Below are 27037 nucleotides of genomic sequence, written 5' to 3'. Positions count from 1 at the left end.
GTGTGTCTAATTGCTGACTGGAGTGCCTTCGCGAAGATCTTACCGTCAAATCGGTTTGCAGAGGGTTTCGCAAGTGATTGGTCCGAATGTTCTCGAAAACCCAAAGCTCACCTCATGTAAACGACTTGGAATGACATTCACTCCGATGGAAGTAGCCACGTGAAGTGAATATGGTCGTATTAACCAACTACGCCATGTTCGGCTATAGACGTCTCATCGCAGCAAGTTGTTCTTGGCTGCCGCTGCAGTCAGCGCCATCTCACATTCCTCGCGGATGCGGGCGATCTGGGCTCGATAAAACTCGCGCTCCTTGTCGTGTTGGCGCTGCATTCGCTCGCGGCCAAGTCGGGCGAGCTCCAGTCGCATAGCCACCTCTCGGTCCATCTCGCGCGCCAACTCCTCCACCACCAGTGCCTGAATGTGTCGCGCGTAGCCGTGTTTGGTCTTTTCCAGCAGCTCCGTAGTCAAACTGAGACGCTCACCTTCTGAGAGCCCACGACGCTGCAACTCGTACCGAACACCAGCGAGCGACTCGCGAAAGCACGTCTCTGCTTTCTGTTGTTGACAACATGTATCAGTTGCGGAAGGACGCTCTCAAGCGAGCTCCGTAGCTGCAGAACGTACCGTGACATTGGCGATCTGCTGGCGCTCCCAGTCAACATCGTCGCCAAGCTCTCGTAATGACTGCGTCTCACGATGCACTGCTTGCGTAGGTGACCGCGATTGCTTTGAGTTTTGCTGCACTTTAGAAGGTGGTTGTGGCGATATGGGTTTATCGGGTGTAGTGGATCTCGATTCGGCTTTGGTTGGCACAAACAGCTCGAGCTTCTCACCTGTCTCGGCATCAAATACCTCGTTCATCTTGGTAGGATTTCAGCCAAGGATTCAGCGTCGTGACGGAGCAGTAAAGTTGATTTCTATTTTGTATTTTTAAAGCGTGAGCTGAAGATATTTATGCAGCAAGCTGAAGCTGCAACCGACATAACGTGATATGCCTAGTGTCTGGTCGTGTTCGACGACAAGCTCTGCACGTTGAGCTAGTGTCAAGTGATTTAAAGCGTCATGAAGCCCGACGAGAAGGAGGCCGAGAACATTCGCGTCGCTGTGCGATGTCGACCCATGAACGAGCGCGAAAATCGAGAGCAGTCAGTCTCCTGCTTCACTTGTGGTCCGAATGGCACGGCTGTGCTCACAAATATGGACAATCCGGCCGAAAGGCACGAATTTGGCTTTGATTTCGTGTACGGATGCGACTCGAAGCAAGAGACCGTGTTTGAAGACATTGGTGCGCCTCTGTTAGATCGAGCTTTCGGGGGCTACAACGGTACTATCTTTGCCTACGGACAGACTGGTAGCGGTAAGTCTTTCAGTATGACAGGTGTGACTGGAGGCCCAGAGGCGCTGGAGGGCCTTATTCCTCGAGTCAACCGCGCCATCTTCGAGCGTGTTGCGAAAGAACGGGACGAACACCCCAACAAGCGCTTTCTTGTGGAATGTTCGTTCTTTGAAATTTACAACGAAATTATCTACGACTTGCTCGATTCCAGCGGCAATGGCAAGAAGAACAAAGGTGGATTGGAAATTAAGGAGCATTCAGTCCTTGGAATCTACGTGAAGGACCTTCAGGAGCGCGTCGTGGAAACACGGGAAGAGATTGTGGAGCTCATGGCACTGGGGGCACAATCGCGGACTGTAGGCTATACTCACATGAATGCTGAGAGTTCTCGCTCACACTCGATTTTCACCATTAAGATCCACCAAAAAGATGCTGACGACGAGACCAAAAGTGTGTTCGCTAAGATCAATCTCGTCGATCTTGCTGGTTCTGAACGCGCGGCATCGACGGGTGCACAGGGCGATCGTCTTCGTGAAGGAGCCAACATTAACAAGTCGCTCAGTGCGTTGGGCAACGTTATCAACGCTCTCGTTGAAGCCTCTCGTGCTAGCAAGAAGGTGTTCATTCCTTACCGTAACTCAAAGCTTACGCGTGTGCTGCAGGAGTCGCTTGGTGGCAATAGTCTCTGCTCTATGCTTGCTACGCTCTCGCCTGCCAGTATCAACTTCGTTGAGACGTTGAGTACTCTTAAGTACGCTAGTCGCGCAAAGAGTATCAAGGTGAACGCCAAGAAAAACGAGGCATCGTCACAGATTTCACAGCTTAACGAGGAGATTGCGGCACTCAAGCAAAAACTTCAAGAGCAAATGGAAGCTGGGCTTGGTCTTGACCCAAAAGAAAAGGACGAAATTGTCAAGAAGTATGAAAAGCAGATTCAAGAAATGGACCGTGTGAGGCTACAGACTTGGGAGGACAAGGCGAAGCTTTCGAAACAGCATGAAATGGAGCGGAAAAAACTGGCACGAGAGCGTGCGCTGGCTGACCAACGCATTCGAGAAGAACGTACCAAGAAGTGGCGATTGCTGGAGGAAAAGGGTGATCTGGAGCTCATGATGCGTGCTCTTCGTGATCTGGATGGCAACAATTCAGCTGGAACTGATGCTGAAGCGGCTTCGGTAGCAGTACAGTGGCTCGAGACTGCTCAGAAAGTGAAGACTGTGGAGGGGGAAGCCAAAGACTTACGCACGCTAATCCAGGTGTTCCGAGATTCGCTCCAGAAGGACGTCGAGCTCTGGGCACGACGTTGTGGTCTAACTCAAGACAACACCAAATCTACCAAGAACCTATTGCCGCAGCGTCGTGAAGACTCGGCCGCCGCGTCAGCAGCGCACATGACAGCAAGCCAGATGGGTAGCAAGCTGCAGAATATTGGCGATGAAAGTGAGAAGCTGCTAACGTTAGAGGGTCAGCTAGTAAGTGACCGAAGCGCGCTGATTAACACGATGACACGAGAGTTGCTGCGTTTGAAGGCGCGCCATGCTCAGTTAAAAGCCGAACAAGTTGCCGCGACGGCTGCAGCCGCTGGAAAAACGACCCCAAATGCTGCTCAGGCAGCAAAAGTAGCAAAGGAAGAGGAGCAGCTTCTTGAAGAGCGTGAGCGTGGTCTTACCATTACTCTGGCGTTAGTGCGAACGCAGCGTTCGGCTCTCGTCCAGTCCATCAAGAGCGATCGTCAGCGGATTTTCGAGTTTGCTACAGTCATAAGATATTTTGTCAGATTCGCGGATCTACATATTGTCTCGTCGCAAGATGCTGACGCTAAAACTTCGGAAGTCGCACAACGCTGGGAAGAGGTCAAAGCTAAGCTTCTGGCTGTGTCGAGGGCCTGGGAAGATACTTGGAATGCCAAGTCAGCAAAGGATACTTGCGCTGCAGAATATGTAGGAGATGGAGACGTTGCACCGCTTGGTCTGGAATCGCGGTTGCTGCCCGATGAGTGTTTTTCAGCCTCATCGAAAGCTCAAGATGCCAAGTTTGCACGATTAAATGGAGCGCAGTGTTGGGTCCCCGACGCTCAAGACGCAACTCCATCATTAGTGCTTGATTTCGAACTTCCTCGTATTTTTGATTCAGTATCTGTGCGTGGTGGTAAGATTCAACTAGGTGGGAGCTCTGGCTCATCAGAGACACAAGCAGCAACACTGATTAGTGCTACAGCTCCGGCTCCAGCTTCAACGTTTGTATTGGCGAGCACTGCTGATCTTCAGGCAGCGAGGGCTCGATACAAACTTGATGAAGTGAAAGGAACGGACGACCTGACCTACGAGTTGTTGGCTCATGTCATATCATGGCAGGATCTACTCAAGACTGACGTTATCCCCGTAAAGCTGTTTGCTCGGCCACCGGTGCGATTCCTGCACGATGTGATCTCGGCAGTCATGAGAAATACAGGTTTTGCGTGTGACGCAGTCTCAGCAACCCAGCGTGACTATGCTCAGCTCCCCAGCAAGACTGAGCGATCAGAGTATTTGACAGCAGTTCTGGACTATGTGCAGGCTTGGTATCAGCGACAGCAGCAACAAATTGAGAACGCTCCTGCTGTCATAATTGCTGCGACCACCTCCAATATCCTAGCAGGCAAGGAATCTGCAGACACTGTTCAGTTCCTAGGATACTTCGCGTTGGCAGCGATGGACCATGCGATTCTAAACCCACCAGCGCCACCAGCAGCAACCGGCCAAGAGCAAATCACTGCTGCTGCAACACCAGTGGAAGCAGGATCTGAACCCAGCCCTGACACTCCTCAAGACGGATGGGTAACCCGTCTTCGTGTCGTGACTAGTTTCACAGGTAGTGCCGATGACTGGCGTGTCGTGGGCGAATTCGATGCCAACACCGATGCCGAGGGCATAGTCTCGATAGCTTTAGCAGCAGGTGACACCAAGGCCGATGGAACTAGAGCGGGCCGCTTTCTCCAGCTTACGTGTTCCAAGTGGCACCACCGTGCAGCTTTGCAGTGCGAAGTCTTCGGTCGAGAAGCACACGAGAGTAGCTCGCTCGCACAAAACATTGAGGCTTTGGCGTCGAAAGCTCGCGCCCTGCTGATACAGCTTCGGCATACTGCTGTGTTGGTGCTGGAGGAGGCTCGTGCTTTGTATGACCGTGCTAAGGCTGCAGAAAGTGAAAAGCATGCACAGCTAGCGAGTTATGGCGAAGAGCTAGCCAAGCTAAGAACAGCGAGTGCTGCTTGGGAGAAAAAGGAATGTGAGATGCAAGAGCAACAGGCACACCTTACTGCTCAGATAGAGACTGCAAACCAGCGTGCAGATCGTGAAAAAACTCGCGGAGATACACTACAAGGTGAGTTGGCGGCGACTACCAGCCAAGTAGAGGAGTTTAAGCGGCGAAGAGATGCTCTACAAACGCAGCTAAGTGAAAAGGAGCATCAGATACAGACGCTGTCAATGCAAGCTGGGGAGCAGAAGCGTGCTCATGTGGCACTGCAGCAGACAAAGCAGCAACTTGAGGAGTTAGCGGCTAATTTGCGCTCTCAATTGACCGACAAGAAACAGGAGCAGGATGCTAGTCAACAAGAAGGACAGTCGCGTATTGCAGAACTTACTGGAGAACTCATGTCTGTACGTGTGCAGCTGGATGAACAGCGTCGCGCACTAGAGACAGCTGAACTTCAGGCCAAGGAGCAAGAAACATTCGGACAGCAACAGTATTCTCTGCTGCAACAGACGCGTGCTGCGTTAATTGAAAAAGAGGCTGAAGCCGATGCAAAGCTGAAGGCTCGGGCATCGGAGAACGAGGCTGTACTTCGAGATCTTCATGACGAGCGTGACCGTGTGAAACAAGAGCTTGAACGCGCGCTGGCGGCTGAAAATCTGCTTAAAGCGGCTGCTGGCCGACTAGAGGCTCAATGTGCAGCAGCAGGAGCTGAGTTAGACACCTGGCGACGACGAGCGGAGGCAGCGGAGGCTGAAGTACAAGCCCAGTCTCAGGCAACTAGCGCTACTGACACAGGCGCCAATACTAGCGGTGGTAATCCTGAGTCAGAAGCAGCAGCACGGGAGAACGAGAGGCATTTACTTGAGGCACAGACAAAAGAACTCCGTCGGCTTGCTGAACTGGAGAAGATGGAGGCAAAGGTGCGGAGTCTAGAAAAAGAACTTGCTGTAAGTGAAGAGAAGGCCCGCCAAGCAGAACAGGCACTGCTCGAGTCTGCCAAGAGGATGAAGGAACTTGAAGAGACAGAGGAGGAGCTGCAGCTTCAATTACAGGTGGTCACGGATGAACGCGACTCCGCTCGACAGAAGGAAGAGCAGCTCTTTGCGGAGACGAACGAGAAGGATCAGGAAATCGAGCGCATTCGGGATGGCTACGGTAAGAGATGTTTGAGGTTGCCTACACCCTGTGTCATTGGCTTACTCTCTTTCCTTTGCTGTTAGTGTGGGTGACGGACCGGATGAACTCAAAAGAAGACGAGCTAAACGAGCTACAAGAGCAGTTGGAGCGCTATCAATCTCTGTTAGAGATGACTGGTGCTAAAGCCAGTGCTAATATACCTCCTGCTAAGCCCAAGGAGGACAAATGGGGAGCTGAAATTGCCAAGCTCTATGGGCTAGCCATCGGTGGGTGCACAGATTGGTTTGGGTATTAAGCGTGAGTGTTTCTAACATACACAAATGATGCAGGCGCAACGGATGCGACAGCAGGAAGCGATACAATGATCGCCAAATTAGCAAAGTGGATAGAGGAGATGAAAATGCCTACAAAAGCTGCACCGAAACACGAGACACCATCACAGCAACTAGACAGCAAGTCTGAAAAACCTGCAACAATTGAAGTTGTGGCAAAGACTAATGGCCCCATTGGTGAGGAAGAGACTGACTACGATGATGATTTCGACGACGCTGATGAAAAGGATGAAACCCGTAAGGCTCGACGAAAATGAGAAATACCTAGACAATAAATTCACAACGGCATTCATCGGATCAATTGCCTCGCGTTCTTATCCAGAAGTGTTTTAAAAGTCTTGACTCGTTAGCCTAGGCAGAACCAGGCATTACCCATTGTCAAAGTGTCGAGGAGACGAGCTTATCTACATTCAGAACGCTGAGTAGAAGGATCGAATGCTACCGCTTCAGCTTGTACTGCGCCCAGAGCGAAATGATTGCGCCTGGCCCAGTCCACCACGGATTCATGCTAGAAAGAGTCGGTCGATCCTCACTCGCCGTGTCTCGAACCGAGCACCGTTAGTGTGCTCCGTGCAGCAATCCTACTTGTCCCCACCGACACCCAAGACATTTCGTCGTCGATCTCGCCACCTAGCGATTTCCCAAAGCTCATGGGCGACGCGAGATGGCTTGAATGCCTTCATTCACTACTGGTCGACTGTGGTCAAGACAGTCGTTTCGACAACTACAGCCATAGCCCAATCTTTATATGAAACTGCGTCGACGACGCTCCAGAATTGGTGGAATGGAAAGCAAGAAGGCGACGTTATCTCGTTGGAGGCGGTCGAACGAGAGTCCTCAACGCAGGATCTCAATGACATTTTGGAGGAAAACAACCGTCTCAAGCGTATGATAAAGTTCGCAGTAAGTTCACATGCCATCATGAATGAGGCTACTAGCATTCTTGAAGATGGTGCCGATCTCTGCGTAAAACGAGCTGGGGATGTTGTGGATATCAAAGTTCATGAAGTGCAGGAGCGTGATGCCTTAACACTTCAACTTGAGGAGCTTCAAGAGCAGCTCGAGGACAAGGACCAAGAGATCGAACGATTGCGTGACGGATACGGTACGGACCCTACTTGGTCACTTTGAATGTTGATGCTGACGTCGTTTGTTGTGCTGTAGTGTGGGCGACAGAGAATCTGAATACCAAGGAAGACGAGATCTGCGAGTTGCATGAGAGACTGGAGCACTACGAGACACTACTGAAATCAGCAAAAGTTGTGTAATATGCATCATGTATCAATTTTCTGGCTACTGTAGACTTGTGTTTCAGCGTGCATCTTGCTGAATCATTCCTCCCAACCGAGCTGGTTAGCTGCGACACTGTCGCCATCGCCGTCAATTTCTTGGCAATTGTAGATTGCGTACAATAGTTTCTCTCGCAGTACAGACTCGCTCGAGTACGCTGGAATCTCGATTGAGAAAAAGCACGTGTGAGCCACAGGCATGTAGGCATCAACACTACGACCTGCTCGCTGCATGTTGAAGGACTGCAGCTTGAAACGTTGAGGGAACTCGTCAGCACTAGCAGGAAGCCTCGAGCGACCCCACACGAAGCGCAGGAAGGCACTACGCTCCTCATGAGAAAAGTCTCGCAGCGCCCGCCAGAACCAAATGATGTGGTCGTCTGTAGGTGAGCAGCTTGAGTACTCCGTGCACTTTTCGAGCAAGTTCACGTCCACCTCTGGGGATCCGCAAACCATAAGTTCAAGCTCGGCACCCGAGAAACACGCAAGTAGATTGGCTGGCACAACCTTGGCGAGTCCACGGAAAATCGCCCGCGCTTGATCGTCGCTTTCGTGAAGTCGAGCCTGCTCAACGAGGTCAGCGTAATCACAACGTGAGCTGAAGGTTACTGGCAAATGAGCACCCCCAGGCTTAAGCTCGATCACGCGATTGTCTGCTCCCAGCGTCGTGAATGTTTCCATTACAATATCCTCAAACATCTCCTCCGTGACACCATAACGGTCAATGGTTCGCATTCTCGCCATGGAGTTCACCAGCATTGAGTCCACCGCGGCCAGATCATCCAGCACTAGACGCTCACCAGCGAGCTTCTTCCACACCAGCGGCGCCAGATTAAGGGCAAGATACTGTTTGCTGCGAATAGAAGCCCCCATAAGTTTACCGAGAAATTCAAGCATCTGAAGCGAAGTTGAAGATTGTGCACCGGGACATAGTAACCACTTTTCACGTCCAACGCCAACGTTATGTTGTGAGTTAGGAGTCGGAAGCATCAGTGGCAACTGAGTACTCTGCAGCTCCTCACAATATTGGGCAAAGGTCTCGCGGTAAGGACCACCAGCATCTTGCGCGTTTTCACCGAGAAAAGTGACACGGTATACTGCATCTTCGCGTCGAAAGTGTGTGCCGTCTAAAGCTTGCAGCTGACGGAAAGCTTGAGAGAAAAGGGTATGTCTTCCTTCAACATCCGTCTTTCCAGTTGCACGGAATCGCATCGCCTTGGGACGATTTAGCGTCAACTCGAAGGATACCCCACTTTCGTTTGTACGCCCTAGTGCACTGTCCCAGATCGTGCGCTTCACGACACTCAAGATACGATGCCGCTGTTCCATAACGAGATCACTCAGCATGAACTTCTTCTCAGCAGCGCTGGATTCAGGACTATCTACGCGCGGAGCATGGAATGCAATGAACGGCAAAATGCGATAGACAGTGGCGTTGAACTCTTGCAGTACTTTGAACCGTTTCGAAAGACGCCCCTGTGCATCAACCAATGGCTTCGTTGATGCCGCTGTGTCGGATGTTCGGGATGAGTCGGGAGGGTTTGGCTCATTATTCTCAATGTTTGCGTCGTCGCCTGCCGAAGCCACAATTTCCATTAAAGCTGGCCAACGCACCAACTCATTTTCTTGCGGTGCAATGTCACTCCAAGGCCCATGAAGCAACTGGGTTGCATTGAGATCTTTGCTTTGACTCTTTTTGTTGATGTACTTGATTAGCTGTTGATCATGACGTGACGTCAAGTTGTAAGGATTGTCACCGAAACGCACCGAATGTGACTGAAAGTGCCGCCGACGAACTGTCTCCATCGTGAAATGCGGGATCACATAAAATTTATACCCCCACAACGATTCGATCTTTGTCATCGCGTTACTGCCGGTAGTCCCAAACGGGAAAAATGGCGATGCTGCGTTATTGTCACCGACGCGTCTGCGCGCAGCCGGTGGCGGAGAACAAGTATCGTTCCACCAACGATCTCCCTCGTCTCTTTCGAGTACCTGAGAGAAAATTGATGGTTTGTTTTCACGAACAGAATTGTTGTTTGCTGCGAGAATCCCTTGCTGACTATTTCCACTGGAGTCGTCGACTGTGTTCCCCATGCCCTCGTTTAGTTTCCACCAGCCAACAAGGCGAGGTGTGATTTCCTGAACCTTGTGGCGGTAGACAACTCGATCCCATTGCCGTTCATCGTAGTCGTACACCTCAAAGTATGCGTCTTCCTCGGCACAATCTGAAGCCTGAAGAAGCGACAGAACATCCCCTTCGCCAGGATTCGGTTCGTATTTGAATGGTCGTTGGCCGAAATTCCATGCTAGACCTTGTGCGCCCTGAGGACCTAAGCTTGCAGAAGGGTAAAATTTTCTTTCCACAACTGGAACGTAAACATCACTGCTTCCAGCCATATTTGCTGGTTTTTCGACAGAGATAATTTCAGTGACCAAAGCGTTAAATTCCTGATCCTTGCCAGCGTCGAGAAGGGCTGACCCAGCGTTCTGGTCGTCAGTGGGAACATATTCCGCAACCTTCGTGCCGTTAACGTAAAACGTTAGCTTACCAGTTAATAAGCCAATCGCGCACCCAACGACATCACCGTTGCGGCAGAAAATGTCATTACCGAAGGAGTTTCCAAAAGATCGTCGTGGACTGCTGCATGCACTAGGTTCAACCCTCGTAAATGGCGCTAAGTCTTGTGTTAAGGTCGAAAACTGTGCCACCTTCTTCCCCAAATCAACACCAAACGAGTTGCGCTCTTCTCCGATCATAGTCGCCTTATTGTGCATATTCACATCACCCAATATCCACCCGACACATAATTTACCACTGGATAGCGCATGTGCCTCGTAATACGCTGTATCACTTGGCTTCCTATCACCGCTTTGCGACATTGACGCTTTCACACAACAATTCAGACGAACAGTGGAAATATCCTTGCTTGTCCGGTTCGTGGTGACCCATTTTCGCATGTGATGAGGGACCGTAACGGGGCGCAACGACGACCGCGGTGATCGTGGCGAAGAGAAAAATGTCATTGCAGGAGATAATGGCCGTTTGCTCGCGTGTGTTGGAGTTCCTGGACGACTGCTGCTCTTGGGCATCACATCGACACTGTCTAACCCCCGGAAGTGACTGCGAAGTTGTTCAACTCGGAAGGCGACATCCCACAAACGAATATCGTACAGGTGTCCACAGAATGTTAACCATGACACTGGAGAATTATCATGCAGTGTTGCAGCTTGACTGCATGAATTCCCGAAGATTAGTGCAGAATTTGAATCCAGTACCAATCGGTCGTGGTCTGTGCATCGAGCTGAGTAGATAGCATCTCCATTCCTCATCATAAGCACTCTCGATCCAGAAAACACAAGCGCTAAATGAAGCCATTGGCCGAAAGCGAGATTTCCAGTGGTAGCACTGTCATTATCAGCATCTTCACGGCATTGATGATGATCCTCTAACGCACCACTAGAATCCACGACCTGACGAGCCAGCTTACATCTACCCAGTCTGTCACTCAGTAGAACAACCCGGCCGCGAGCACCATCAATACGAAGGACCTCCATGCATGCGCTGTCGTCCACCTTGGCAAAGATATCCGTGGATATAAAAGCCCAAAACTCAACGGAGCAATCACTCTTCGACAACACCCGCTCATTCTCTTCCAAGAGTTTCAATTCCAACCGGGTTGACCCGTCCAATTTCAAGCTACCGGTAAATTCGGAGCAAGCACTCAAATCAAGCGTCGTAGTTGTCTGCGGTGTACTTCGAACAAATTCATACGAGATGGTACTGCCTCTTATGATCAACGGCCCGCTATGATATTTGGTATGCTCGAGATTCTGCACATCGTATCGGCCATTGAGTCCGTAGCGATATACTGCTTCAAGACCATTGTCTTGCCATCGAACACGTACCCCCTTCCCACCGTGAGACCTCCAGGAAGTTACCTCTTGCACAATACCGACACTTCCAGATCCTCCATCTTCATCGCTGTATTCCCAGTCTTGTGATCTAACCACCAAGTCACCGACAGATAGCGAGTAGTTAAGCTGTTTTGTGCCGTCGACTGCAAATAAATGAGGAGAGTCTGTCTCATCCTGCTCACCATTGATTCCCGAAAGCACGACAATCGGATCACTAGCGTCCTCAGAAGTAGTCTCGGATTTACTCCCAGCGAAAAAGCGGAGCTCATCGCTCTTCTGAATCTTAGTTCTTTTGTCAAATCGGATCTCCAGCGCCACGGCACCTTTAATGTCGACAAGCTCGCGTACAGGATTGGAAGGTGTTGACGATGCCAACGGATGTCGACTCTCTTTCAAAATCACTGTCGATGCCAAGTTCTCACGGAAGTCTAGCATCATACTTACTGCGTCGACAACCTTGCCATACCAATTTGGTACGATGGTTTGAGGGATGAGTGCGAAAGGGGAACAGCTTAGTGAACTGAATCCGATCCGATTGTCAGAACTTGAATGAGAAACGATCAGTCGGATGTCACTCTGTGGCTGTAGTGACGGATACAGCTCGTTCCACGGAACCAACGCACCCGAGCCTGCTGGCCCGGCTACAAGTGCAGATACGATACTATTTTTCCGAATCACTAGCGTCTGTCGCAATAGATCAAGTAGTATCACCACCGTATCTCCTTCTCGAAGTTGGCATTTGTATCCAAGAAATTCATTGAAATCATAGCCACCGCTCGCTCTGGAACGAGCAGCAACCGACAACTTCCCGTTATCCTCCAACATCACAAAACACGCTGATTTTCCCATAGTCGCTCCAAGTTCTCCCAGCGTAAGGCCAATAGTCACTGCTGACGCAAGTTTGTCGAACTTCAATAGGAACTGGTGACATCCTGACGTTGATGTCCTTGGTCTGCTTACAAAAGTAGTGACGCCATCCGTACCAGGTTGATAAGGCAAGGAAGAGATGGATTCCGTGTCAGAATTGACCCCTTCAAAGCAATGGTTATCGATCGATAGATCAAGCGCAACTGCGCACTGCACCAGCGTCTGGAGATATGGTGATTTCAACTCCATACGGTCCTCAGCCTGATGTTTAGCGCGCATCTTCACATTCACCAAGTCGCGCACATGCTCAATGAGAACGGCTGGGATGGTATGGAAACCTGCACTCTGAGCCATGTTACTCAGCACTTGAAGTGCACAAGTCTTGATACCTTGGGGCGACTCGTTCAAAGTAAACACAAACGTTTGCAACGTCTCGGCCGAATACAACATTTTGAGCGTTGTGGGACTAGCCTGTAAACTAGAATCGGGTATTGAGCTCAGCGCCTCCACAATCCAACCAGTCATAGAGAGTAGCTTCACAACCGTTTCTGGATTCTTTGCGTCGGTGCTTGGCAGCTTTTCTTCTTCCTTGAAAATGCCAATGGCGTACAGCTTGAAGCCCCAATCATTATTGCTAGAATCGGAGTGGAAATACACTTCAAACGAGTCGTCTTCAATATACAGAGGCGGCCGATCACCAGTTCCCGGCCAGTTTTCACTATCGCCCCGCCCACCAATTTGATCCGGTCCAATTGTTTCTGTTCGGTTTGACCCAGATTTGTATAGACGCACCCAGTCACACCCAGCCTCGCTCTTGCATCTGCGATCAAAGATTACCTTGATCTTTGTGGCCCCTGGAATCGAGACATCCCAATATTGATCTGCGTTATCCTGGTATGGGTGGGTGCTTTCCAATACCCGGACAGCTCCGCGGCCCTTAGGAAGTAATTGGGGGCCACTTTTCAGAATATCGAGACATCGCGTGAGAACAGCAAGAAGAATAGAGTCATCAGCGCCACTTAAAACCATTTGCCGCAGTCTCTTTCGTAATGCAAGTACAACACCAGATTGATTGTCGAAATCTGCATCACAATCGGCATCTATGAAGAAGTGAGACAGGAGTAGAATAATATCCTCAGCACTGCCAAAAGCACTTAATTGAATCGGGGCTCGTTTTGGGTCACACGAGAGGAACGTAATAATTGCATCGCGAGCTGCTTTTGTCGCAACCGCTCGATGCGAATCGTACGCCAAATTCTGGATCCGGTCGGTTTGTCCTTTAAATTCATCGAAAGCAAACGGAGAGCATAAGCTAGTGAGAGACTGTTCCTCATCATTCCTGTCGTCCATCTCCAGCACTGAATGCTTACATTCGAAACTGAGGTCATCCACCCCCAAAGTTAGCAAATCTTCTCCATTAGCACACGCGACTGAGGGAGCGGCATGCACAATAGCGCCTGTACGCTGCCATATCCAGCCGCATTTTGCTTTACCAAGCTGATCAACATTGTCAGAGACAGCTTTTAGCCACCCGTCCCGATCGACTTCAGCGGCAAATTCCGTTCCAGCTGGAAGCTCCACCAAAACATTCGAATCGCGATTCTTCTCCTGATAAACCTTGATTCCGTTGTCATCAGTCACGCTGTAGTACTGTGTCTTTTTCGAAATCACGCTACCCCATTCAGCAAGCTTTGCTGGTTCCACAGAGCTATAGGATGAGAGTAGCTGACGAACTGGATCTGAATTGTGCTTTTCCTTGCATGCATCATCACTCCCGGCAAATTCTTCAAACTCGCTCTTCAGTGGGATTCGCTGATGACTCATCTTTTCATACAGCGTCTCAAACAACCGATACGACCGGGCATCCAGCTGCTTCAAGGTTTTATTGAGAGGAAACTCAGGAAGAAACTCCGCTGTCACATTAAATTTCCAACCCCAGTCGACGTTAGAGCCATCAGTTGCCCACAGTAGCGTAAAGGAGTCCGCAAGGATGACAAGAGGTGGGCGGTCTTCAACGCCAGGCCAGTTAGCGTCACTTCCAACTCCACAGTACTGATATGCACCCCATCGGTCTGTCAACGACTTATCTTTAAAAAAGCAAAGGTAGTCGCATCCTTGCTCCGTTCGCGATTGAGAGTCAAATGTTATCGTCAACGTGGACGCGCCACTGAAAGTCACTTTCATGTATTCCATCACCGAGTTTGCATACGGATGCTTGGACTCAAATATCTGCGACTTTGGTGATGATTGAATCGGGCGTCCGTCACAGGGAGAATTGGCGATCTTCGTTAATGAAGGTAGCAGACTCGTAAATGTAGGAACTATGTCCGAGCGCTTCAGCGATTCGAGAACTTGGCCAAACGATTTTATGCACCTCGCACGGATATCGCTAAATGCACTTGTCATGATTGATGGAGGAATCTCAGGCGGATATACCAGGGCCTCTTCGAAGGCATGTGCTGTAAGCTTAAAGCCCCACTCCGAAATACCGCTTGACGAGCCCTCAGTGTAGAAGTGGACATCAACACTCCCTGCCGGAATACGTAGAGGAGGCGTTGTACCCACACCTGGAAATGACTCTCCATAGTACTTTTCCTCACCCCAGTATTTGTCATCATTCCCACCGCTTTCTTTGAGATCTCCTTCCTTCTTTTTGAATTGAATGTAATCGTTCGGGCCAGCAGTGCACGACATTTTGTCAAACTGGATTACTATCTCGGTAGCACCACGGAAATTCAGCGAGTATGTTATATCTTCTCCTGCAGCATAGGGATGCTCGCTTTCAAGTACCTCAACATTTTCCTTCTTTGTGAGCTTAGGCTGATACGAATCAACCGAAGGAGATATGTCAGTCAGATCGAGAACACCTTGATATAGATCCTTCAATTCCGACGCAAAAGGTGTCACTCGTTTGAGAAACGACGCGAGTTCTATTTTCTCGATATCATCCAAATGGGCAACATCAGTCAAGGGAACGTCAACGATGTTTGATTGGTCACAATCAAAGATGACGCGCGCGATATGAGATCCGCTCTTCATGCGGAACTGCACCAGATATCCAGTCTCGATCATCTCTTTGCCATCAACGTTTACACAGCAACTGACCCTGCCTCCGATGTAAGCACCACTATAGTTTCCACCCAGTAACGCAAGTGACGCTAGTATCTGTTCCACTGCTCGCTCCAACCATTTGTCTTTAAGTGTGTGCACACATTGCAAGCCCGCTAGGACCAATTCGAATACTTGATCACCCCAGCAAGAGTGCTCTGACGCGTCACGAAATAGCGATATGTAAGCTGCCACTAAACTTGCTTCTCCCTGTGCTGACGTGCGTAACTCGAGAAGATCTCCATCATCTGCATCTTCTTCGTCGATTCCATCGGCCACAGCAACATTGTCCTCTTCAAATGCTCGCCAAACGTTCAAAGCTCGGCCCAACCGCTGGAAAACAAATGGAAGAAGCCCATCTGTTTCACTTGGAAGGGCTTTTGCCACTTGAGCATCCATGACGTCCGTACCCAGAGTCCCCGTAAGGTCTTTAAGCACCTTGATGGCCCCGATTCGGATTTCTACAGGCACGCGGTCATCAAACGACAGAAGCAGAATGTTTCGAATATTTTCTGGTGTGCCGATAAGGCTCCGTCCAAACGAAGTCTCAGCGCATGTTCGAACCAATCCCAGTATGTGCAAAGTACGCTCAGCAGGAGCAACGCTTGAAATGATCTCCGTCGATGGAAAACTTGTCTGGATCTCAGTGGTTAGATCACTCTCTGAAATGGGATAACTCAACACCTTTGGTTGATAAATCCAGCATTTCGCCGCTGGTTCGTCTAAGACGCGCCCGGGAGCCTCCCCAAAGTAGAATGGATACGGATTTAAGTGCGCTATGTGGTTCGTACACTCTTCTACGGACGTAGCGAGTTCAGGCGATGCAAGAATCCTAAAACCCCAGCTGTTAGAATTGCCTTCGTTGTGAAAGTATACCAAGAATCGATCTGACGAGATTTCAAGCACATTCAAATCGACGCTGGATGCATCTGCGTGTTGGAGGCTTCGCGCGCGGTTGCTTTGAGCACCAGGAAAATTCCGCTCCGGGTCGCTGTATTTGCCAGTGTATTTCTCCTCGCCCCAATACTCCACACACTTTGCGTCTTTGTAAAACCGGACAAACCCGGTCGAACTGTCAATATCGCACAGAGGATCAAACGTTAAGCGAATTTTGACAGCACCTGGAATATGAACCGGGCAATATTCATCAATCGAGTCTTCAAGAGGATGAGCTGACTCGATAATGGCGGACTCAGCTGGGTTCACATTTGCATTCATTACTAAGAACGACTCAAGAAGATGTTGCGATACCATGGAGCCATTGACGTAAACTCGCAGTGTGTCTCCGTCCTGCACGATAGCGACATGAGACCACTGATCAGCATCCAGTTCATAATCTGTTTCAAATACGCTTTCTTTGTCGGATCCACACGCAATTTTGTAGACCAGCATCCGACTGTCCGTTAAAAACAGCCCAAAGTGACTCCATGGCTTGGCTGCTGCCGTATCTTTGATCATATTCGTGTTGCCCTTAAAGAAAATTGCGCCACCCACGCCTTCATCCACCAAGACGACTTCAAATATTCCATGCTTTGGATCAAACTCACATCGAGAAGTCAAACCCGAGGAGTTCCACCGAACATGAACTTTCGTTGGGGCGGGAATACTGATGACAGTTCCAATTTCTGTCTCACCGTCTTCCCCCAATTCGTCCGTTCCGCTCCAATTAGGTCCTCGACGCACTTCATCGCCTAGCTTCAGAGCATACAACGACCCCTTGCTTGGGCTGTACACCCATAGCATTATTGAATGGTTCCAACTAACGGCATTTCGCTGCAGGCATGAAGAAACGAACCCGGGCGAATTCTCGGGAAGGTATTGGGGCGAAAACTTGCCTAAACCACCACCATGTGAGTTAAACGCCGATTTAACAGAAGAAGCAATACCCTCAAGTTGATGTCCAACAGCAGCAAATAGCTGACGTTGGAACGCCGAAATGTCATGATCGTCACTATCATCGTGCTCGTCGTCATCATCACCACCTTCTGCAGTCGAATCTACCCGTCCAGCAATAAATCGTGATAGCAGGACGCCTAAAAGCGACTGTGCTGCGTTTCGAGTCGTAATGGAATCAGAAGAGAGCAGATGCAATATTTGCGGCAGTACTCGACTTTCCTGAAGTAAATACGAATCTTCTAGGTCGTAGTCCAAAGCACAGCACCTTAGCATGCTAGTAATGAATCCAGAACGTATTCCATCATCCGTAGCTGATGCGACCTGCTTAGCGAAGATTGTCAGGCAATTACCAAAGCCTTCCGCGATTCGTTGGCGCAGTGACTCATCGCATCCAGAAAGCAAAGCATCAAAGTGCAATCGCGGAAACGAATCCAGCGTTGATGCTGGACTTATAGAGCTCGACCCAGAAACGTTTGTAGGAGAATTGGTGATTGCGAAGCATTTCAGTGTACTCGCAAAAGACTCGAGCAAAATTCCTCGCAAGCTCAAACTTGGACAATCCTTCAGTGTTTGAATAAAAATCTCCATACCCATTGCCCGACTCGCCGCTCTTCGATTCCTGATTTCAATCACTTTTCGAACTTCGGAAATATCCACATCACTCTGAATAAACTCGAGAACTTGTTCAGTAACTGATTTTGCTTGGCCATGCTTAAGTCGCTCACTTGATGTCCTCCGGTACTGAAACAGGCTCCTCAGCTCTGTCGCAGCTTGCAGCTCATCCAGGAGGTTGTACCACTTATCCAGCTGAGAATCAGAGTTTTGTTTTCCAATGGCATGCCCGTACTTTGCCAATAAGCCCCACCTGCGCTTTGCACCCGACACATAGGCAAACGACACGGGCGTGATCTCCAACAAAAATTGCGCTCGTTTAATGACGTTGTCACACAAGATCGCAAGAGATTCTTCAGAGAGTCCCTTGTAAGCTGATGGCTGACGCCGGAGTCGTCCAGAACGGCGTCGACTTGGAACCATTTGCCCGTGGATGCCAGCATCTGCAGCATCTCCAAGATGAAACCAATCCCGCATCTTTTGAGCATTTTTCCAGCCACGAAGGAGTTGCTCAGAAATATCGTCGCGTAGTTTTTGAGTAAACGCATACGCATCCATTCCCCACATATTGTGGTGAAAAATGGCTGCTGCCACGGCTCGAACTGCGCTACTCACCGATTTGTTTGGAGCAGAGCTTGTAATTTGATCGAATGACGTGGAGCGTGTTAGAGCTAGGGACGGCTTTGACACACCTGAGCGCTCTTGGAGAGCTTCAATAAGCTTCTCTGCATCCGACGACTCTGGTAAATCTACGAAGTCTTGCAGCAGCCGCAGCACCTCTGCGTTCTTGTTGTCTTCGGTGCACACTCCACTTCTTAGCAAGTCGCTTTGCAAGTACTGTTCGTTTTGGATCTCCATATCACCAATAGGGGCGAATGCGCTTCCGTCCACAAGAATCTTGATACTTTCGTCTAGGAGATAAACCACATTCTCCAACAGAAACACGATCCAGTGCTGCTGCAAGCTCTTTTTCCTTTCTAAGATTTCTGCTGTTGCTGTGAACTTGTACCCCCAGTCAGTATTGGAACCATCTGTGTGGAAGTAGACAAAACAGTGATCACTTTCGATAATCAATGGAGGGTTGTCGCCCACACCAGGCCAATTCTGCTCCGAGTCACGTCCGGAGTAAAACTGGCTTCCGTAATGCTCTCCTTGGCTTTTGTCCTTGTAGAAAGTCAAGTAGTCGTAGTTTACTTCTGTTCGGGATCGTGGGTCGAACGTGATCACCATGCGGGTGGCTCCCGGCACTTGAAGCTCTGTTAGCGTATCCATGTTGTTTTCGTACTCATGAGACGATTCCATCGTTTCAGTTTTGAGGGCCATGGACACGTTTTCCATTGTGCTCTCTCTTTTCGTCGGATCAATCATAGATACCAAAAAATCCAAGCTTACCATAAACTCAAGCAGGTTGGATGAGTTATCCTTCAGAAAATCAAACATACACGATGACGTGGCAGAACTTTTGCTCGTCGCACTTCCGTTTACACCTCCGCCCATCTGCTCTGACTCGGGTCCGGTGATTTCGTGCGCATCATTTATCATCAGCAAGTCTTCGATACACTTACGATTTCGTAAGACCATTATCCCAGAAGACAGTACAACAGGAGCCAAAATCCCGACGAAGCCATCCTTAAGAACACTTTCAATTTCTGTCCACTGCGTCTGACAGTCCTGCTGCTTGACCGGGTCCGCCAAATCACTGCAAATACTTGAACAGGCATCGCGTATCGTATCAAACACCACAAGAGCAACATCAAGCGCTCTACGACTACAAGTATCGCCACCGTCGGTGAATAGTGACACGAAAGACGCTTGTGTGATTGCGTTCACGAGAGATATCAGCTCGAATGAATCTTCGACACTGTCCCGAAAGGTTGATGCTGCGGTAGCATTATCCGACATTTTTCTTGAGAGTACAAAAACTTGCCGGAGCTGCCTTTGTTGCATTCCCACCGCAAACTCCACCAGCTTTAAGAACTGCCCTAGTGAATCTTCAGACATCACCATAGAATGGTAAATAGCATCCACTCGAGTACACAGATGAGCGAGTAGACGTGCTAGAATCTTCAACTCCATCCTTGTCGCCTTTGCTTGCTGCCACAATTGTAAATACTTCAGTACATGCGTAAATTGCTTTGTAACATCAGCATGGAAAATGCGAATGGACGTCGTGTACAGATCCAGCGCTACTGATGCCACTTGAACATGGCTTCTTTCATCAACCTGCAATGGTAACGGACGACCAGATGATGCATTCTCCGTCACAAGATCTTTGTGTTGCTGCTCACTCGAGAACTCCAGTAATCTATCAAGTGGGGCTGACAAACCTGATTTCAATAGAGAAATTGCTTCTTGTTTGTAACGCCCGTCAGCAAGTTGCAGCAAACTCTCCAGATTCTTGTTTAAAATTCCAAGACATGCTTGAAGAATATACACCTGGGAAAGGGAAGCATCATTTGCCTTGAAAACCTCGACATACTTCGAAGTAAAAGCCAGTAGTAACTTAAACGTTTCCACTTTGACATCTACAGCAAACGGCACCCTTGTGACAGAGTCATTGCCAGCATCGTTTCCAACAACTGAACTGCTTGCAGCAGCATTTTTGTAAAGGAACCCGAGCAGTGAAAGTGCTGTTGTTTCGATAAAACTCGGTTCTTCACCATCACCAGCCTTTTTGCTTACAACGTCGGATGGAATGGAATTCTCATCCAACGGTATCCGCTTTCCAGAATTTTGATACGATCGCAGAGTTCTCTTGTGCTCTTCATAAAGCCACAACAGGTTGTTTCTTGCGTCGAAACACACCGACGTACACGAAAGTGTACGTTCCTGGCAGCTGGTCTTCTCCTCGTTTTCGTACGACCCCTTTGCCTCACCACTTTCGCAATCAAACAACACACAATGTACAAAGTTCTTGGACGAACCGCGTTCCTTTGAGTTCTGATCTACAATCAGCATCCCCAGCGAGGCGCCATTTGTGTAAAATAAAGGCAACTGCACTTCCAACTTGTCTTCATGGCCCATCACTGCGCTTCGGATTTTCGCCAGACACAACAAAAACTCACAACACAGCACCGTCTTCTCGTTCAGACTGAAGAATCGTGTTTTCTCCAAGATTTTCCCTCCCCCCTGGGATGCCTTTGGGGTAATTACATTGACGTCAATATCACCCGATCCCATCTCAATCTCGTAAATGAGTTTCCCCTCAGTAGCGTAAGCATATAGTGGTAGTGCACATTTCATATTACTGCCAGGCGTCCGAGAAGAATACTTCTCCAAAGGCAAATCCTCCAGAAAGCCAAGATCTTGAGGAGATATTCGCAGCAGGCGACGACATCGTTGACTTGATTCACTGACCAGCATTCCACTAACGTCTCTCTCAGGATAAATCACACTTAGGTATAGTGAGTCACCGCAAAACAATAGACTCGAAAGATATGAGTCACGGGCTCTCTCTTCAACGTCGGCAAATCGATCACCTTCTTCCAAGACTTGAGCCCCCATTGAATCAGAATCGTCGCCACTTGCAAAGACTACCATCAGCTTTTTCGACTCTGCTATCTTTTCTAGTGAAATGTCACTCAACGTCAGAAGCTGCTCGGTGAGCGCACGGGAAAGCGTGACACCTAAATCAGCCATAACATTGGATCGCTTCTGCTCCAGTAAATTACAGAAGTGCAGCACTGCCTCGTTATTTAGAACCTCCAGATCTCCGTACCACGCCCGACAGACCTTCACACTTTCAGAGCTCGGCACTGGGAGAGTGAAAATATCTCGATTCTCGAGAATACAAACGTCCTGAACGTTGCCCACACAATACGAGATAAGCAATCTGGACTCATCACGTGCCCCCGCCTCACCAAATATGTTCTGAACACTCATTCTCGACGATTCATCGTGAACTCTCGCCATCTCATCCCTCGCGAATACAGAGACATCTTTGACGCATTCTCCGAAGCCATAAACCAACTTTCGAACGGTACGCTTCTCCTCCAGTCGCCGTAAATACTCGCTTGCTGGCACCTCAGCGTAAACTCTTCCAGCAATGGTGAAATTATGGCCCGTTCCGATCTTTGCCAAGCCTTTCGTTAAGCTCCATGTGTACGCAAAACTTCCATCCGTGGCAAACGAGCTTGTAACGTTCGCGTTTGATTTGTCCAGGCCATTCTCCGCATCGTCGTTTTCCAAGTCACCCGGAAGCGTCTTCATGACAAATTTCTTTACAAATGCACTGTCTTCGAACGTTCCTAGCGCATAATCAATTCGGTAGGACTGCATTCGCTGTATGAACACCTTCACCCAAGCTGCAAACGGATATTCTTGAACTAGAAGCGGCTTAGTAGTAGCACACTCACGAGGCAAGATGAGCAGCTCATCGACGAATTCTAGGAGCAAACTGACTCGCCCACTGCTCACTCCAATCGCAAGCAGTAAGAGAAGAGTAACGTGCCGTTGTACATCGGACGCTACTTGTCCTCCCTGCTCAGGGTGCAGGACATCCCGGCAAAATCTGTGTACGTCGCTCAAAATGACTTCTTCAGGAGAACGAGTAACGATGCCTTGCAATGCAAACGGCGGACTGTCCAGCAACGTCTGTACAAGCGCCATCGTTCCGTTCTCAAAGAGTTTCGGACTTAACAAACGGAACTCGCGCAGGATCTCCAGCTGCATGCGCAACGAACCAACTGAGAACACGCTCGCTGCCGTCACATTTTGTGAAATCTCCAGTCTCTTATCTTTCATCGACATCTCAGCCGATGACAGAATCTCAACGTCGGCTCTCGGAATCATCGAGGACAGACTTTCTTCAACGTCCTGCAAATCTCCCACCCTCGGTGTTCCCCCCGCTGTGCCCATCCGGTTATGTCTTACTCTTAGCGCGATCTGCTCAAAGTAAACTTGCAGCAGCTTGTCTCGCTGGGCACGTAACCTCTCGCTGTCAACACTTTCGGGTGACTCTCTCGACAGCGTGTTGCCCACCATTCCAGCCAAGGCACTGGGCGGGTTCTCCTTAGCTGTAGAAGAAGTTAGTGTGGAGGCTGTTGCAGGCCCCAACTTGGAAGGAGAGGTTGGTTGAGAACCGCCTTGTTCCCCCGTGCCGCCATCCCGTTTGGAACGGGTGAACAGCTTGATGCGTGCCATGTCTGTCGCATGCTGCATCTCTTCAATCGGCGCCTCGTCCATCCCCGAGACCGTCGTCTGCGCCTCCTCCACCGACTTGGTGTTGCTACGCTTACCCGACTGCGCGCTTGAAGTCGCCAACAACTCCTGGAACTTCTCCACCACGAAGCCCTCATCATGCAGCAGCGTGAACGGTACACCAGTGCGCCACGCACGTGCCGACAGCTGTTCGTCCTGCGAGGTAGCGGCACTCTCCGCACTAGCAGCAGCGTCCCGCGACACCTGCGTCCCCATCTGAACTCTGAAATGAAATCCTTTGAAGATCGAAGATATCGAAGCAATCTTTTTGTAAATCTTTTCAGCATTCCTTTTCAGTTTTTTTTTTTGAAATAGTAAAAGTAAAAATACGTCCGTTTAATTAAAGTAAATCAAAATGGATCCGCTATGTAACGTTATTTTCAGCTCAGCAATTCAAGCAGAGTGAAATACATGTATGGCGTTCACCAGTTTTTGGGTAGAAAACAGTCAAGGAATCGGGCACATGGCAATACCGGTTCCATCGGTATTTTTGAAAAAAAAAACTCTACGTTTGACGTGTACCACACACCTCGAGTGTGACGGGGTCACACAGCACCTTGCGCTGAGGAAGTAGCGCTTCCATTCGTATAATGAAGGGTAGGTTTATGAGACTATCTACATGTTAGTAAAGTAGACCTAACGTATCTAGACGTCTGCTTGAGCTGTGATTGTGATAAAATGGAAGTAGCTTCCGCATATCTTAGAGATTGTATGCTTTCTGTGTCGGAAGCTACTTCAGGCTTCCCAAATAACAATTGATGCAAAGTCTGATTGCTTGACCAATGAAAAGATAGTCTTAGAGTCAATATTGTCCAATAAAATGAAGAACCGTGTATTAATTTTCGATCACAACTTAAGTAATGGTGATAAATTATTAGAAGACTCTCGGCAAGACAAAATCTACAGCAAGACATTAAATACTAGAAAAACATGACAAGATAATAGATACTACGACAAGACTAAATGTACGTGACAAGATTAATAATACTAACACAAGACTCAATGTACTATAACAAGACACAATACTATCTTTTTATACTAGCTGTATCTGTTTATGTAAGCATGCTGAGCTTTCACGAGTCGGCGTTTCTTATCAAGTCTGATATATCGTGCCAGCGTGTCGATAACGAGCGCATTCAGGTTGGTATTCGCTGCATTTTTCATCCAATTATCGACGTAGTAAGCTGCATACATCGATAATGTGGCCTCTGAGACGTCCCTTGGAGTCGGAATTCTCTTTTGAAGAGCAAAATCAACAACATCTTCCGCTATCAGCTTTGCAACACTGAGGCGACTGGGAAGGGATCCGCTTTTCTTTCTTTCCTGTGGTGTCCATTCACAAATCGGCTTGAATAGATGACGAGCTGGGTCAGCTTTCCAGTACATTCGATACAAAGCCCGCCAGTCTTTAGCTGGCGGCAGAATAGATATCTGCTCCAATTCGTCGATGCTGCTGTGTGAAGCTGCTGCCGATGGTGTTGAGATTTCTGATGGCCGAAGTACCAAGATGAGTAAGTCGATCTTGTCTTCAAGAGCTTTAACCGAACACCCAACAGTTTTCAGACGTTTTTCGAAGTGAGAGGTTGTATCGGCCGAGGAGGTTGAGGATCGTTGGCTACCATGTCCCGCCATGTTCCGTTTTCGTCCTGTAAAAGTAGAAGGACAGCCCACATGTGCTCCACGATCTGGTGCAAGACAGTCTGCTAGTTGCGCGTCCTCATCGGTTGCTGCTTGATCAAGAAGATAACGCACAAGGGTCTCTGCCGATTCATTTGGAGTCCATCCGGCCCACCATTTCACCATTCGGAGCGACCACCTCCACTCAGGCGGTGCGAACATAAATCGATACTGTGCTCCAGCGCGGCGAAACGTGTGTGAAGTGAACCAAATGTCACGCCATTGTTGGCGAACGTATCCGGACACATATGTTCCATTGCGGTTGAGATCTCTCACGACGCAATTCAATAGCGTGATGAAAGACTGCTCAGACATTTTCTTGCTTCATTCCACACGTGCGTTCTCGCACCCTGTATGAGGGTCATCAGCCTTGATAGCACTCTTCGCAATTTTGGACAATGCTGGAAAACGTAGCCGTTAACGCTCCACTTGTGGTCCGTCTTCGTATTAACGTACCCAATCCATTTCTTTAAGTGAGTTAAAACATTCATTGGACTCTCGCATTCATCTAAACAATGAAGGTTGTAGCAGCGACCTTCAGCGACCTCCGTCTTTCTCCCTTCCAGTTTGTAGACACCGTAGCCAATTGTCGAAGTCGGATCAGACGCACTTGGGCGAGCCAGGTCCAGGGTGATATTCTTCCACTGCAAACTTAGCACCTCGTTGATTCGACACATTCCATAGAAAGCGAAAGCAGATACCGCCAAAAACCACAAACGGCTTGGCTCTGTGAATCCTGACGTGTGTGTCAAGTGAAAGTGAAGCACACGGAGCATATCCAAAGAAATAGGCGTAGCTTGGCGCTGCGTAAATTCCTTGTTCTTTGTTTCTTGAGGCCCCGCATGAATTGGCGAATGAACGCATCCTTTGCAGGATTACCAAGGCCAAATTTGTTGCCCCTGTCGTCTGTCATTACCATCCACTTGTCCGGCCCTGCGGCGTCTCTGCCCTCATAACTGCCATAAAAGTTCGCGACCGCTGCTCTGATCTTCTTCGCAGTTTGATTGGAAACGGTACTGGACGCGGATACACTCTCCATAAACGCAACCAAAAGCGAAGGCAGTTCGTGATGACGCGTCACCGCTGGATCAGGATACTCGTTGGCGATACAGAATTCACAGAACTTCTTAAAATACGATGCATACAAGTTTCTTGTCTCCTGTTTGATCACGTGAGTTGCTGTGTCAATACCACCTTGTAATAGTTCTTGGAACGTCAAAGATTGCCTAGTCATGCTTCTTAAGAAGGACGGTGCTCAGCAAGTTCGTCTTGTCCAACCAAATGAATTGTGAGCCCCAAGAGATTCAACTCCAATCGGTTTTGTAATCGTACTTTAAATCTTGTCATAGTACTTATGGTCTTGTCATAGTAGTACTTTAGTCTTGTTGTTTATAGTAGTTCGATCTTGCCGTTTGTACTAGTGGTTACGATCTTGTCTTAGTACTTGCATTCGTTTTATCGCGTAGTTTAAGCTCGCACTTTTCAAACTCTTCATAACAAAAAAAAAGTTTTTAATTTTTACTCTTCGTCACTTTACGATTCCGCACCAAAGGTTTTGAGGAATCGGATGTCGCTTGCCGCTTGCTCCAGCTTGGCCTTCTTCTTGATTACGTACGCCTTGTCCTTCTCCAAGAAGCGAGCATAGTAAATGACTTTGAAGTCATCAAATGAAACACAATCCGCATATTCTGCAAACTTGACCAGTCCTTCCTTCGCCTCCGACATTTTAGCATCGCGTATTTCCTTGCATTTCGCTTCTCAGTTGTTGAACCGTTGCTTGAACTTCGTCTGAAGATAGAGTCGATATTTCTCGATACGAACCCGCTCTTCGTAAACCGTGCGTGTACTCGCTTCTTCCATGTCCTCCTTATATTGTGGGAGAAGCTTAAAGCTCTCCCGAACCGCAGTGTAGTTCTGTGCATTTTGCCACTCTAGGGGAAGATGATGGCTTTTGTCCGGATGCAAGAACAGCAGCAGCGCATGAAACCATTTCTTCGACAGCAATTCGTGCTTTTCAGCCTAGAACATCATAGCATTACCGATGGATACCTGCATTATAAATATTATTGGCGCGTACCTTGGCAAACGCGTGCTCAAAGAGGCCTGGATGAAGGCTGAGCACCTCGAGGGGATGGCCTGACATCCCTTTCGGCTTAGGTTGGGGTAAAGCTGGCGTTCCTTCTGCTTCCCGTAGCTGTGCGCGAATATCTAATCAACAGCAAAGTATTAGATATCATAATAATCTCAAACATATTGAATTTAATTTTATGGTACCTTGTAATTCCTTGAAAAACTTGGCTGCGCGCTGGTCGCGCTGGAAGCCTACGCGTTTAGCGCGATTCTTTTCCCATGACTTCTTCCGGATCTCGCTGCGCGTCTCTGGCAGCTTTATGCCCTTGCATACCTTGATATGCTTGGAGATGTTAGTACAG

The 27037-nt window shown here is 48.8% G+C and overlaps 7 protein-coding genes across 9 annotated transcripts in view; 3 read left to right on the top strand and 4 right to left on the bottom strand.

Annotated features, from left to right (window-relative positions):
• Window positions 1-108: 108 nt before the first annotated feature.
• PPTG_18965 (hypothetical protein) lies at window positions 109-6390 on the top strand. 3 transcript variants are annotated; one of them, XM_008917208.1, is made up of 3 exons: window positions 109-5725; window positions 5791-5973; window positions 6037-6390. In XM_008917208.1, exons 1-3 carry the CDS (start codon window positions 1063-1065, stop codon window positions 6294-6296), a joined length of 5106 nt encoding a protein of 1701 aa, XP_008915456.1. In that variant the 5' UTR covers window positions 109-1062; the 3' UTR covers window positions 6297-6390. The 3 variants fall into 3 exon arrangements, with proteins under 3 accessions (XP_008915456.1, XP_008915458.1, XP_008915457.1); XM_008917210.1 differs by having other exon boundaries at window positions 5791-6390; XM_008917209.1 differs by having other exon boundaries at window positions 109-5973.
• Window positions 214-861, bottom strand: PPTG_18966 (hypothetical protein; the record flags this gene model as incomplete). The annotated part of the gene is made up of 2 exons (XM_008917211.1): window positions 214-555; window positions 625-861. 2 exons carry the CDS (start codon window positions 859-861, stop codon window positions 214-216), a joined length of 579 nt encoding a protein of 192 aa, XP_008915459.1.
• Window positions 6363-7335, top strand: PPTG_18964 (hypothetical protein). Its single transcript, XM_008917207.1, has 2 exons — window positions 6363-7144; window positions 7204-7335. The coding sequence occupies exons 1-2, from the start codon at window positions 6475-6477 to the stop codon at window positions 7305-7307; spliced, it is 774 nt and encodes a 257-aa protein (XP_008915455.1). The 5' UTR covers window positions 6363-6474; the 3' UTR covers window positions 7308-7335.
• Window positions 7285-23210, bottom strand: PPTG_18963 (hypothetical protein; the record flags this gene model as incomplete). Its single annotated transcript, XM_008917206.1, has 1 exon — window positions 7285-23210. A coding segment is annotated over one exon (15840 nt), but the record flags the coding sequence as incomplete, so codon positions are not given.
• A 2274-nt stretch (window positions 23211-25484) lies between these two features.
• PPTG_24457 (hypothetical protein) lies at window positions 25485-26330 on the bottom strand (the record flags this gene model as incomplete). Its single annotated transcript, XM_008917235.1, has 2 exons — window positions 25485-25784; window positions 26153-26330. Coding segments are annotated over 2 exons (477 nt in total), but the record flags the coding sequence as incomplete, so codon positions are not given.
• Window positions 26331-26363: 33 nt separating this feature from the next.
• On the bottom strand, window positions 26364-26748 carry PPTG_24456 (hypothetical protein; the record flags this gene model as incomplete). Its single annotated transcript, XM_008917234.1, has 2 exons — window positions 26364-26624; window positions 26683-26748. 2 exons carry the CDS (start codon window positions 26746-26748, stop codon window positions 26364-26366), a joined length of 327 nt encoding a protein of 108 aa, XP_008915482.1.
• A 267-nt stretch (window positions 26749-27015) lies between these two features.
• The window catches only part of PPTG_18961 (hypothetical protein), a gene marked incomplete at both ends in the record, with an annotated part of 2283 nt that continues 2261 nt past the window's right edge, over window positions 27016-27037 (top strand). The window contains one exon of the mRNA XM_008917205.1: window positions 27016-27037. Coding sequence (XP_008915453.1) covers window positions 27016-27037 — 22 coding nt within the window.

The sequence above is a fragment of the Phytophthora parasitica genome (assembly GCF_000247585.1).
Source record: "Phytophthora parasitica INRA-310 unplaced genomic scaffold supercont2.96, whole genome shotgun sequence".
Taxonomy (NCBI): Eukaryota; Oomycota; class Peronosporomycetes; order Peronosporales; family Peronosporaceae; genus Phytophthora; species Phytophthora nicotianae.
Note: the sequence above shows the minus strand (reverse complement) of the source record. Positions and strands in the feature narration are given on the sequence as shown.

What these genes read in the sequence shown, in the direction of transcription:
- PPTG_18965 (XM_008917208.1), top strand. Translation starts at nt 1,063, where the DNA reads ATGAAGCCCGACGAGAAGGAGGCCGAGAACATTCGCGTCGCTGTGCGA. An exon ending in GCGCATTCGGGATGGCTACG is followed by an intron (nt 5,726 to 5,790) that starts GTAAGAGATGTT and finishes CTTTGCTGTTAG; the next exon opens with TGTGGGTGACGGACCGGATG. An exon ending in GCTCTATGGGCTAGCCATCG is followed by an intron (nt 5,974 to 6,036) that starts GTGGGTGCACAG and finishes CAAATGATGCAG; the next exon opens with GCGCAACGGATGCGACAGCA.
- PPTG_18964 (XM_008917207.1), top strand. Translation starts at nt 6,475, where the DNA reads ATGCTACCGCTTCAGCTTGTACTGCGCCCAGAGCGAAATGATTGCGCC. An exon ending in ACGATTGCGTGACGGATACG is followed by an intron (nt 7,145 to 7,203) that starts GTACGGACCCTA and finishes GTTGTGCTGTAG; the next exon opens with TGTGGGCGACAGAGAATCTG.